Below are 13,815 nucleotides of genomic sequence, written 5' to 3'. Positions count from 1 at the left end.
TTTCTTAATGACTTATATCATTCCATTGTTTGTATTCTTTGATTTTTTACAACTGAAATTCATATTTGGACTTTAAGTTACTGTTTGTAAACAAGATGGTTTTAAATTAGAAGATAATTTTTAATAAAAATAGCATTTTAATTCGTTGGATTGAAATGAAACTTGTTAAATTTTTTAATTATCTGTTGAGAAAAATATAAATTTGAAATTAGTAATTTATTTTACAAGCTCATTTTTGATATTAGATTTTAACAGGTTTATTATATATTTGCCAATTGACTGAAAGAACCAATGCCAGACTAATAGGGGAGTTTCCCAAAAATCGGCACAAATGATACATTGCATTTTATACTGTACATTTGTGTCCGATTGTGTTGATTTTTAAGCTAATTGGAAAGCACCCTGTACCGGCCCATACAATTGAATAAATAAAAATTTTTTATAAGTTTGTAGGAATTTTAGGTTATGTATTTTAAGGCCTATCGTCCGTCAGTATCATCAAAGTATCACAATCATTTCTGATCGTTCTCAAATATCCTGCTTAATTTTTTTGCTAAGCTTAACGCAATATCGCCTTCATCTCTGGTATAATATTTAGTCTTGTAAAGTTTTTTTGAAATATTTGGTAGACCTATTTATATTTTTATATTGTAGTATTTAATTATGTTTTTAAAGTAACATAACCTTAAATGTTAAAAATGATCAGAGCTTATTTATTTTCTTTACAGGTAATATGTCTTTATTATCATTTCTAAGAAGTGGTTATCATTCAGTACAAAATTTAATACCAAGGATCTTAACAGTTGAACCTCTTACTGGATCAGCAATACGTCAGTTACATTCAGTCATCAATAAACAATGTTTTAATCAGTCATCATGTTTACCCTGGAATCAAAATAAGGCCACATCACTTTTAAAAATCAATTCTCCTGTTTATAACTCTTTTTGTGGCTTGAAATACAGAGTATTTCTAAAACGCCGTTGTAAAGACTGCTATTTTGTAACAAGGCAAGAACGATTATTTGTTATGTGTAAAACACATCCAAGACATAAACAGGCACAAATAAAAAAGAAAGTGTATAAAACATGGATCCTAACATTTGCAAGTCAATCTAAAAAACGATTATGGTAATGAATACATTTCAATAAAAATAGACTTATTAAAATAAATTTTTATTATTCAATTTTATTAATATACAATACCACTTTAATTACATTGTTATTTCTCTTTTGTACATAAGTTTTTCTATTATCAGTGTTGTTACAAATTCTAATATTATACCAATCATATAGCAAAACTGTACTAATCTTTATTTCTAAACAATTATTGCTTTCTGGTGTTTACTGATATTTTGGCAGTGGCAGAGTAAATGAAATAACTGTTGACTCATTCACATTTACTTCATCTAAGTCAGGTAATATACCTGATCTTTCTTTCCATAAATCTGTTTTAAAAGCAGGTATACTGCCCTTCCAAGACTAAAAAAAACTGATATGTAAATAATTTTATAAAGTAAAGTTTTTAAAATCAAAATTTATAAATTTAATATTGTTTTACATTTTCACAGTGTTGAGCCCATTTATAAATCATTAAATTTTCGTATTTCAAAGAAGCTTTCTTTGATCTTCGTAGAAATTTTAAAGCTGTATGTTTCTGAGAGAAGATCATACAATAATATGCTTTTAACAAATAATACCTATAAATGAAATAAAGTTAATTTAAGCAAGTTAGATGAAGATTAAGGATAATTTACCTAGGGAGTACAATTTTTATTATTCCAAACATTGTATTGATTTGTTTAAAAGTTTGCTTAATTTCATTAAGAATAGTATATGCTGTAGTATCCTTAGTATTAATTTTGTGTACTTGAAAATGCAATAGACTCGATATTAGTAAAAGTACTCCGATTAATTTCAGTATAGTTTTACGTCAACGTGATATATCGTCCAATACCGTATAATATGAGAAGACCTTCTAATCTCTTTAACACTGTTGTACTTGCAGCCACTTTTTGCTCATCAGTCTCACAGGCAAATAGAGTCGTTTTGGTTGACCAAACCTTCGAAGCTTCCCATTCTTCGTTTCTAATGCACCTTTGGAAAAGAAATCAAACCACAAGCAGTTAACGTTAAATCTCTGTTACACAATGTTGCTACTCGTTTACCAAAGCCACATAGAAGTGAAGTATCGTTTCTGGGCCTCTGGATCTCGTAAGTTCAACATAGATTCACCTTCTTTGAGGTAATATTCTTCACAACGTCGAAAAGATAAAACTGTTAAGCCAACATCTAACTGAGCATCAGCACATAAACCATAATACCAAGTATAACCTGATTTATCCATATCAATATTGGATACAAATTCTAAAATGAAGAAAACAACGTCTACTTTTCCAGTAAAATGCAAGATGAGAGTTCTTACCTAATTCCCTGAGCATCGTTACAACTTCAGGAAGTCGGCAGGAAACCATTAGCAGATGAATGAGTCTGGGTAAAATGATCAATTGCAAAACTGTGGAAGCAATCGTACGCGATAATCTAATGCTTACAAATCCAATTGCAATCGCTGCATTTATTTTTCCATTTAACCAGCGAGAGAAGAAAATGCCAGTATACAAATCAGCTATAAGCTTCAATTCTTTCAACTCTACTGTGTCCTGCATTTCACAACATAAAACGATACTTTCGTTTTCCAAGTAGGAAATTATCTTTCTGCAAATTGTATGGCTCAATCAATATGACTGAGACTTCATAAATCCATAAATTATATATCAATTAATAATTAACTTGTCTCGGAATGTATGGGCTGTTATTATCATATTGGCATAGCACATGCACAGTGTTGATACACTTTTAGAAGAAGTTAAGGCGGCATTTAGACCCCATGTTGCAGCTAATCTAGACTGCATCAACATCCCTTTAGCCTGTATAACGTTAAAAATGAATGTTTGACTTCCTTAAGAAATAATTTAGTGTTTAACGTTATATACAAAAAATCGCCTTACTCTATAAACATCAAAGAGGAATGACAAAGCAATAGCAAGTTGGTCACTGTAATTTGCAGCAGGACCCTCGGCTCTGCCTACTCTGCAAGCTCTGCAGCAAGTCAAAGTAGTCTTCAATTCATGATATTCAATTCTACTTCTAATATCTGCCATCATGTCTCCCTTTGGAAATTGGTATCCCAGTATTTTTATGGCGTTCAGCAGAACTACCTCAGCTTCGGATAAGAGACCACATTCTATGAAACATCTGCCTTGCAGTGTTTGAACTTTACCAGTTAGATAAGGATACATAATAAGTATATCCTCGCTCGAGGTAAACATCTAAAATTAATATTAATCAATTTCTATCATTTATAATTTCTCATAAGATTTTATCTTTACAGTTTTCAGTAGGACTTCAGCATCCTCCAGAAGTTTGGCGACTTGAGGTAGATTGGAATTTGAGAAGCAAACTTGTACAAATTCCAGAATAGCTGTCAAAACTAAATCCTTTCGACCTGATCGAATAGTAGCTTGTTAATTTGATCAAATCTCTCTTGCAAGAATTAGTAAGACAAAGGGAAAAGTTACCAAGTCCACGACAGTGCTCCAACATTTGAGTATACGTACTCGTTAAAATAAGATCGCACGTGCAGTTGGTAAAGTCCACATTTAGAAAAGCATTCGTCTCTTTTCTTTCACGTTTACGAAAAAAGGAAAAACAGGTTTCCTGTAAATTTTCACTCTCCACTTCATTAACTATAATTCACAATGAAATATTATAACAATTTTTATCTTTGTGTGATTCCTGTTCCTTCAAATTTCCTTACTTGAACTGGAGATGGATACTTTTCTAAGAGCCTCCGAGCCAAATTGTGGCTTGTCGAGAATATGATCGATGTCCACTTTTAATTTATTTTTTTTCTTAATTTCGTGCATTTTTATCTTTTTCCCAAGTAATTTGTTGAAAGGCATTTTACCACAGGCTTCGCATCTTCTTGTATTGGTTTGCAAATAATTCAACGCTTTGCTGTGCAATTCCATTTTTAATGTTTCCGTAAGCAGACTTGAAAGACAGTTCGATAAGCAATGTTTCATTTGGACAATTTACTTAATTATGAGTTGGATATTGGAATTACCCATAAGTTGTATCTCGAAATATGGTCATCTTAAATCTCATCATGCCACAGGACGCGTATAAAGGTAAATCGGCTAGTTCTTCTAAAAAATGAAGCAAAAGAAGAAAATAAATAATAATAATTAAAATAGAAACTTTTGCATATTCGAGTTTATCGTACGTCGGATTACTTGACCAGTGCAATCACAGCGAATTTCGCTATCCGTGGAAAAACTACGTTTGCTTTGACTGTGGACCATCAAGGGTCTACGACTCGGCCCAAAGTGACCAACGGCGCACCTAAAAACATGAGTCTCGAAGAGTCTGGCCACTGCTCGACCTATATCCTTCACAGTAGTATCTTCCATAATACTTTCCAACATGTTCCTCTGGATGGTTTCACCCAACACAGATGCGGACTTCAGCAACCATTGTTCCAGTGGGGTCAAGGAGTCAAACATTTTCAAAATAATAACTACAAAAAATAATATTCAAATAATTCTGCATTAATTATATATATCATTCATTACCATCCATGGTCATTTCAGGTGCAGCATCCTCAAGGATATAAGTGTTTGGGATCTTGCAAATTGCTATTGATTCCTCAAAATTCTTGCTCGTTCTTCTACTACCACTTGGGCCACCATGTTCAAACAACGACAATGAACTGTCCTGTGTTTAAAATCTTACAAATATATTTACAATCCTTGATTAATAAATATAGCAGGATACAAAGAAGTCTTCGAACGAACCTTGAAGCTGGTTTCGTACATTTTCCAGCTATCCATTCTTAACTTTATATTATTAGTCTCCTGTAAAGCAGTGTCTGATTCGGATCTGGCAAATATAAAAAAAAATGTTTAGGTTCTTAGGAATTTAATTAAAATAATTAATGAATTATTTAATTAATTCTTACCGATCAAGCATATTGTTAGGAGGCAAAACATAGCCCATTTCTTCAGCTTCTTGTTTCGTAACGTTCAAAATAACCAGGCCACCAGCTTGCACCAGACTCACCAAATAACTCTCTATCCATCCTGGATTTCCAGAACTCTTCTCTTGAATTAATCTAATTATTATTTTACTCATTATTTAGATATAAACAGTATCTGAGTTTTAGCAAAATTACTGAAATATTTACTTTTCTAGCTCGGCAGGAATCCCTTTTACATTTAGTATTTGACAGGCTAGACCAGCGTGATACCATTTGTCTATTCCTATTAATTCTATGAGCTATGATTGTAATGTCGATTTAATTTAAAGTAATATTAATTAAAGTAAGAATTTATTTTGGAGCAAGATGAAAATATTTACCTTTGCTTTGAGTAAAAGTGCAGAGTGCAGTTTGTATTCCATGTCTTGATTTTTGCCTACACTCACAAGGAACAGAATACGATCAGCTTTGGTAAGGGTGTCGAAGAGACGAATGGTTTCAAAATCGCTGTACTCCAAATCGTCGATTATGACAATCCATAATTCCTTGAAGCAGTTTTTCAACAATTTCATTAAAAATTTGCGCAAGACTATATCTCTATTTTCCTTCGTAAGGGCCCTATATTTTTCGCTGATTCGAAATCTCACTTTAAAAGCTTGATTCAACGAGCAGAGATAGTCCGGTTCTTTTATTGGTCCCAGAACTACGATTATCTTGTCTTCGCGTTCTTTTGCTGTGGTTCGCTGAGAAAAGCCCAAAGGCATCGAGAAAATCAAGTGAATCAAAGTGTAAGGAACCTGCAAACATTATTTTCGTCAAACAATTTTTTTCAATGTTTAAAATCGTCGATAATAATTGTTTAAACCTTTTTGTCACCAGATATTAAAGATATATAATTACAAGGAATTCCTTCTGGAATATTCTGAGCTATTTCATCCAATAATCGAGTTTTTCCCATTCTTGGCTCTCCTCTATCACAAAAAACAAAATTTATCATTTTACTTGCAATTGTAGGGCAGAAATACAGTTTACTTTATGATTAAAGTATTGTAGACTGGTGGTTTCTTTATAAGTCTACCAGTCTTCTGGTGCTCCAATAGATCGTTTAACATTTTCCAGAAAATATTCATTTCATCCTCCCTTCCTAGTAAAGGATACTTGCTCCATACTAATTCAGATACTCTATATCTGATGAATAAAATATCAATTTTTTAAATGATATTAATTATTATTTCAAAAAAAAAAAAAAACAAACAAACAAACAAGGAGGAATATTATTTTAATATTAACCTGGCATCTTCCAGAAATTCATAAACAGGACCAATATTTTTCAGTCCTTTCAAAGGTCTCGGCTCTTGCAGGATAAAGTGTTTCGCTTCTAAATGAGAATGTAGGAAACTTTCTCTATCACACGTGACCTGTTTTTATAATGTGTCAAAAGTGCAGCAGAAAAATCAAATAATTCACATGTTCGTTTCGATTATAAAATAAATGATGACGTGAAACGTTGAATCGAAGGGTGAAGAAATTACTTGATCAGTGTAGGCACACATGAGTCGAGCAGCTTTATTAACAGACATCCCTATAACCGTGTACTCTCTTCTTAAAATATGACCAACGACCCCGCAATAAGTGACGCCAGTTGTAACTCCAATTGAAACAGAAAGAATATTTTTCATCGAGATCAATCCAGCTCGAACTTTCGAGGCACACCTCAAACCGATTTGTGACTCCAACTCGTGTTTATCTCCTCGAAGACCAAATATACAAAGGAACATCAAGTCTTTATCAAACAACGACGTTTTGTTCACACAACCATGCATGCTTCCAACGATACTAAAATTCAATGATTATTTTTTAACGAGGACATCGATTAAACCTACACAAAATTAAAACTCAAGTGTACATAGAATTTAATAATTTCTTCGAGATAACAAATATCCAATTACCTACAAATAAAATTGTAAGCAGTGTTCACCAAAGAGACCAGCTGCTGCTTGGCTACACTGTCAGTGATAACATTGATAAACAAAATTACCACTTGTCTCATTTCAGTAAGATACTCAATTGGCTCGTCCTTCTCCACCGAACGAATCACAGGCCTCAGAATATAAGTTTTCAGTGCATCCTCCAAGCCATCATTAGCTGCTTTTATTACTTTTGGTCTCACTGAAATAAACAAAATTGTTTTTTTTTATAAATTATCATTCCTCGAATTAAATTAATCAAATTTATGAATATTGCAAAAAAAATACATATTACTGACAGCTGTAATCTACTTGTTTGAACGATTTGTTAATATTTGGGTCTTTCCCTGTAAGATCTATCATCGCAGCACGAACTTGGTTGTCAAGTTCAACAGTAGATGGTTGAGTCGACAGGCTCAAATGTGGGACTTCGTAGTCGCTCTCGGACGATGCTTTGAAAATTATTTGTTAATTAATTCAATCGTTCGGTACGAAATGTCGAAGAAAGTTTCGTACTTTCGCTGGGATCTGGAAATTCGTACATGTTTGACTGATACGATTGAACCGAGCTTGATATGATTAAAGTGTGCAATCCATCTGGAAGCGTCGTATAAATATATTCGTTTGGATTCGCCCATTGCCAGCTACTTGGAGCCACTAAGATATCTCCACCTCTGAAATAGATTCTGCGTCACTCAGTTTCAATCAAGGCATTCGTATTCATTATTTTAAACATTTAATCACCTGCATAAATGCTCGGCTGCTTTAACGTCCCAAACAGTTTTCCCCGTAATTAAATAATAAGACATTGATTTTGGATCACCGATCGACGTGAAGTATATCTTCCCCGAGGCTATAGCTAATTTTACTATAGGAAAATAACTTATTATTTATTAGATAAATATTGATGTGTGACATTACGAATATACGAGTATAAAAGAATTGTTGTTTTTAACATATTTTATTATTTTTCCAATTTTTAAAATTTTAATGCAACCTTTAAGAGTGACTCCAACGTCAGTTTCATAAGAACCGAAATGTTTCTGAATAACGCATGCAGTGTGAATCGCTTTCACAGCTATGTCCCTCATGACCATGCCTTCTTGCAGTTTCCACATGACGATAAAAGCGTCTCCGGAAAATTTTAAGACATCCCCGTTTTGAGATAAAATTTCTTGCACCATAGCACCGATGTAACTGTTCAGTGTCTCGGTTAACTTAGATGGCCCACCTCTGCCAGCCTTTGTATATCTTTCCGAAAGATCGGTAAAACCTTTTTTTTTTGGTAAAATAATGTTTAAATATTTTTTAAGTTTTTGGAGTAGGCTAGAGTGTATGGAAATTTAAGAGAAACGAACAAATCTATTTATTTATTTTTATTATTTTTATCCGTACCTGACACATCTCCTAACATTAATGTCGTGTTATAAACTCTCGTTTGGTAATCATTATAATGATCCAGAATCTCATCCGGACACATCGAAGCGAAAATTTTTGTATGCTCCTCGATTTGAGCGTCTTTCGAGTTAAAAGGCTTCTCATCACCGTTGGAACAATAAACTTTTAAATTATTAACTTTGTTAACCTCCAATTATTAATATAATTTGTTGTGATTATGTTTTTAATTACTTACCTTTTTGGCTTTTTGATTTATCCTTCCGTGACATTTCTTAAAAGTACTTAACAAATTGTTTTGTATCTATTATATTATATAACATTGATCTTTAATTGAAACGCTTATTCGCACAACATTTTACATTATTAATACATTAATACTGTACGAAGTTATCTATATTTTAATAATAGAACATTCATTCGACGAGTTGATGACGCTACATTCATGTTTATGTAAAAATATAAAAAGTTAAATTCAAAGCAGTTTAAATAAAACGCGCGCTCGACCGCCACTACGTTTTCCAGGAGTTCGCCAATCAGCGATTAATGTGGGGACGAATACTAAATTGGGAATCAAAATATAAATGTGATCGTTTTTAATTTCTTTATACTTTATTAAAACGCTCAAAAATATAGGAAACATTGTTTTCTGTTGATATCTATATTTTGCTCTTACCATTGAAGGTCGATATGGTAAAACCCGTTTTCTACATAGTTTAAGATAAAATATTAAAGAGGGGGTTAATGTTCTCTTGGGTTTTTAACCGACATGACGTTTTGCCAGACACGTTGTCACACGCGCTTCCACACAATCTGCTTATGGCGCATGCGCATGAGGGTGACAGGAATGTTTGGTACGTTCTCAGGGTTTTGGTTTCCAGAGTAAGCGGTGTTGTACACTGTAATTTATTTCTTTGCACATTTACGTTGGAAAAGTGAACTTAAAATGTCTGGAAAGTCGAAGGCCTTTACAAAAGAAGAGGAGCTGCTTCTCCAGGATTTCTCCAGGAATGTTTCTACCAAATCTTCTGCCTTATTTTACGGAAATGCTTTAATCGTCTCAGCTATTCCCATCTGTAAGTTTTAAGTACAAAGAATCAGACAAGAATTAATTTCTATGTAGTTTTTTTATTCTATAATATTTCTTTGTTTATTTACGATGTAATCTTAAGTCATAAAAATTAATTTTTAGCAATATTTGTAGAAAAAAACTTTAATTTTAAATATAACCTCAAATTAAGAATTTTTGTTTCATTCACTCGGTATTTTGAATTTATTGTGCAAGACAAACTGTTTCATTTATTTATTTTTTATAGGGCTCTTCTGGAGAATCCATCTAATTGATGTTCGACAATACTCTAATATTATTTCATTCGTTCTTGTGACTATGGCTAGCACATATGCACTTGCTTTAGCATACAAAAATACAAAATTTGTCCTAAAACATAAGGTTTGTACATGATGATTATTGTTATTTTCCCATTTAATAGTAATTGCAATTATTCTAATTGTTTCTTCATATACAGATTGCTGTTAAGAGGGAAGATGCTGTTACGAAAGAAATGAGCCATAAACTTGCACAAGACAAAAAGATGAGCAAGAAGGAGAAAGATGAGAGGTATGTTCATTAGAAATTTGTTTCTTCATCCTGTATTCTATATAAATTTATTTAATTAATATTGTCTTCCTTTTTTTAATTTAGGATTTTATGGAAGAAGAATGAAGTAGCTGATTATGAAGCCACAACCTTTTCCATTTTTTACAATAATGCTCTATTTCTTGCAATAGTCATCATATCTTCTTTCTATGTCCTCAAGACATTCAGTCCTGCAGTCAATTATATATTTTCTGTGGGTTTTACTAGCATAATTTTGGCATTACTATCCACAGGACCTCAGTAATAAATTTGATTCAACATATGTGATTAAATTTCATCATTCATTTCACTTAGAAACTCCATAAGACTTTCAAAAATTGTTCTGTTGATATTTTGATACGAGCGACAATGTACAAATGAGAAATATATCTTTATTTATAGTAAATTAAGTGTAAATGACAATTTAGTATCTACAGAGGTACATTAGGTATCAAATTTCTTATATATCTTCTGGAGCCACGCGAGTTTCTTATTACTTTACAAAGAATTTATGATTGAATGCCAGATAGTAACACGACTGCGCCAAATTTTATTTTATTAATGCCAAGATTTATACCTTCTGGGCGCATAGGCGTGACTAATGACCAGTTGTAAGAACCTCACATATTGCTGCCATTTGTCATCCTTGTCACACTGCCCAGATAGTTTGAGGAAATCAACAACCTGCGCAAAATCAGGAGTCTTCCGCCAAAACATGTTGAGATTATAAGATTCCTTGCTACGTTTTCTCAAAGTCTCTTCAGTCAACAGTGAGGAGTCTGGGAACTATTTAAGTATACTAGATCCAATGCGTATTTATTTGATTAAGTACAATTGTAGCAAATTCCTAACAATCTTCATGCAATTGGTTGTTTACCTGTTTTTAATTAAATTTCGATCAGATACCGCAGATATTTGAGTTATACGTACTACGCGTTACACAAAAACAGAGATTGTAATCCGTTATATGTTTCCAAATGTAGACTAGTTTAGAACCTCAGTCGCTCCACCGTAAAATTGGCAGACGTCCAGCTTATAGCTAAGCGAAGAAAATCTCCTCTAGTAAAGTACATAAACGATTTTATCGCTGTATGTGAATTGAAATACAAATATTTAGTTACTTTTTCGAAGCATTTAGAAACGTAAAACACTATTCCACGAATTTACGCGTGAACGTAAAATCAAATTATAGGCTTTTCGGACCCTTTCGTCCTAAGATCACGCGAATAATGATTAAGAATTTTAAGAAAGTTTTTTGTCATTATATTATACATTATACAATATTTGTACAAATATAGATCACATCAGATTAATAATTTTGTCATTCCGATTTATTCAACATTTAATGTTTCTACTTTTTATCTACTAAATACGAGGATTGATTTCACAATCCACCAACGTTTTTATTGCTTTTGGATTTAGTAGAAGCCACATAAACCTTTGGCTTCACACAAGTTTCGCGCATATAATCTAAAGAAATTCGGTTACAATATATCACCGAGTTTCGAGTAAGATAAGTTTCAGATTTTGATTTATTGGAGTCTGAAGGAAATTTGGAGAAACACAGGGCCTAAATATAGAAGCAGCTAATTTTGATACGTGCTTTCCTTTTTATTTTTACATACGAGATTCTTTAATTTTAATGACATTTACAAGAAAGGTTTCAAAATTTATTATTGTTAAATCAGATATGAAATATTATTAAAGAGGGATAGTCGGTTTATCATTTTACAAATTTTACAGTTCGTTCCAGCCGGGAGAGAACGTTCTGACGCATTTCGGAGCGCAGTATTTGATAAATAACAGCTAACAACAAATGTCGCGGGGCAACGGACACGCATTTCTTGGACTATTTCCAATGATCATCAGTTTGAGTTCTCCAGAAAGTCGATGTGGATTTTCGAGGGCAGTTCGCGTCAGCGATCTCCTTTATCACACACACACACATCCCTGACTATCATTAATAACACAATACCCGTGTAATTTTCTACTTTTACACTATCCTACTAATTCATTCCTTTTTATTTATAATTTGCCTTTTTACTCTCGCTATTTCTCTCCTTTTTTGTTCCAATATTTAAACCATACCACTCGAAGGCAACAAATTTTTAATGCATCCAAATTCGGCCAGCAGTAATAAAAAATGTAAATAATTAATAAACTTGCAAGTGGAACAGATCAATCGCTAGACATACAAGTGGAATAAGTAGAATATGTAAAGGACAAAATTAAGGGGAGGGGGAGTATTCTAAATAGAATTAGGACCGTTTTTCCACCTATTGGTAAACGTCTTGGTAAATTTAACTATTTTGTAAAACTTGGAATTGAGTAGAATTTACTACAGTTTGCAATTTTTACCAAACAGATAAATTTTCCCGATGGATGAAAAAATTAGTCCTTAAGAGAAAAATCTAAAAGAGAGTTTGTTTACCATCGTCTACAGAGCAGTATTCTACGTTGGAGGTTTCTCACTGGCAACTGTCCATTCCGCCTTCTGCGCCACTTTTCACCGATGTGTCAAAATGCCCGGAAACCCTTGGCAAATCTCCTCGATGACACGTTACTCGCGCATTAAACAATAAAGAGCCTCGATTCGAACTTCCTTCTCCTCAATTTTTCTCTCTTCACTCCCTACTCTTTTTATTTTTTCCTAAGGCAAAAATATTCCAATGCTCGCGCACGTGCCAAAAAGTCACAACGCCAGCGGTCAGCAAAACTGTTTCTTTGCAATTTTTTTATACTGGAGAGAGAATGGCGTTTCTTGCCAATTTATATAAATGTCTGAAAGAAAATTCGATCGACCTTTCCGAGAACCTCTCGATTGCTTCATGAAACGGAGCAGATTATACGTTGTGTATATATATATATATATATATATATATACTATATCTGAAGAGTTTTGTCAGTCTTTTCGAGGCTTTACAGTTGCTTATGCCCAAGCTACGCGATGTTCATCCAGCGTTTTCTCACAAGTTCGACAACAGCAATAGTGGAGGGTCTAATATGCAGTTTTATCGAGAGACGACAGACGGCCAGTGCCTAAAGCGCGAATAATTTAAAACAGGCGTCGAGATACTATACTATTTTTTATCGATGTTCCATTTTTACATTTGTAATTATAATAAAAAAGAACTTATTCTTTGTTATTGTAATTATTATTATGAAAGAAAGAAAAGAGCGTCTCGCAGGCTAATTAATAACAAAAATGATCAGAACACTAATTTGTCATGGATTCGCAATCAAGAGAATAAATTTTATTCTATCGTACTATTATTATTACTCTTCTATAATTAATTCTGTAGATCGTAAGAAAAATTAGCAATTTTTACACGGCTATTGTGACGTCATTGGATCCAAATTTCAGATTTATTCATTAAATCTTCGTAGATAAACAAGAAAACTATAATTTTCGTAAAACAATTTATTTTAACCAATTCAACGTGCTTTTAAAAAATTAGGAGTGACGTATCATAGAAATTTTTCATACAATACACTAGAAGGTATAAGTAGGTGAAAAGTGTTGGTTTTCTAAGTTGGTGTAGGATTTTGGAGGGTGAGAGAAGGGAGAGTCGCGGGGGATGGGTCAAAAATAGCGTAAGCTCCTTTCCTTCGAAAGGCTCGCAATTGAATCGCACGGTGCTTGATTTCCTGCAGCTACTTGAAAGAGAGAGAGAGAGAGGGAGAGAGAGATGGGTGGTCGGGGGTGGAGTCACGCGATTGGCTGGAGAGGTTGCGGGGAGCTGCTGGGAAGCAGCACGAAACCGCTATATCCTCACATTCGA

At 33.3% G+C, this 13,815-nt stretch overlaps 2 protein-coding genes across 2 annotated transcripts; one reads left to right on the top strand and one right to left on the bottom strand.

Moving 5' to 3' along the window:
- Positions 1-1,132: 1,132 nt before the first annotated feature.
- On the bottom strand, positions 1,133-8,669 carry LOC136774449 (adenylate cyclase type 10-like). Its single transcript, XM_066728749.1, has 29 exons — positions 8,636-8,669; positions 8,398-8,562; positions 8,000-8,275; positions 7,747-7,870; positions 7,483-7,676; positions 7,302-7,430; positions 6,985-7,204; positions 6,568-6,871; positions 6,326-6,453; positions 6,068-6,223; positions 5,901-6,006; positions 5,416-5,832; positions 5,243-5,334; positions 5,018-5,170; positions 4,854-4,938; positions 4,632-4,773; positions 4,283-4,576; positions 4,124-4,205; positions 3,815-4,050; positions 3,576-3,743; positions 3,387-3,502; positions 3,006-3,326; positions 2,788-2,924; positions 2,423-2,712; positions 2,166-2,364; positions 1,955-2,094; positions 1,755-1,866; positions 1,559-1,697; positions 1,133-1,479 (listed from the first exon to the last, which is right to left on the bottom strand). The coding sequence occupies exons 1-29, from the start codon at positions 8,667-8,669 to the stop codon at positions 1,342-1,344; spliced, it is 5,097 nt and encodes a 1,698-aa protein (XP_066584846.1). The 3' UTR covers positions 1,133-1,341.
- Positions 8,670-9,192: 523 nt separating this feature from the next.
- On the top strand, positions 9,193-10,439 carry LOC136774179 (translocon-associated protein subunit gamma). The gene is made up of 4 exons (XM_066728326.1): positions 9,193-9,473; positions 9,714-9,847; positions 9,924-10,015; positions 10,100-10,439. The coding sequence occupies exons 1-4, from the start codon at positions 9,344-9,346 to the stop codon at positions 10,296-10,298; spliced, it is 555 nt and encodes a 184-aa protein (XP_066584423.1). The 5' UTR covers positions 9,193-9,343; the 3' UTR covers positions 10,299-10,439.
- Positions 10,440-13,815: the final 3,376 nt, after the last annotated feature.

This window comes from Prorops nasuta, unplaced genomic scaffold (assembly GCF_024137725.1).
Source record: "Prorops nasuta isolate Cenicafe-Biocafe unplaced genomic scaffold, Cenicafe_Pnas_1.2 PNAS00006, whole genome shotgun sequence".
NCBI classification, from domain to species: Eukaryota; Metazoa; Arthropoda; class Insecta; order Hymenoptera; family Bethylidae; genus Prorops; species Prorops nasuta.
This window is presented reverse-complemented; position numbering and strand designations above follow the sequence as displayed.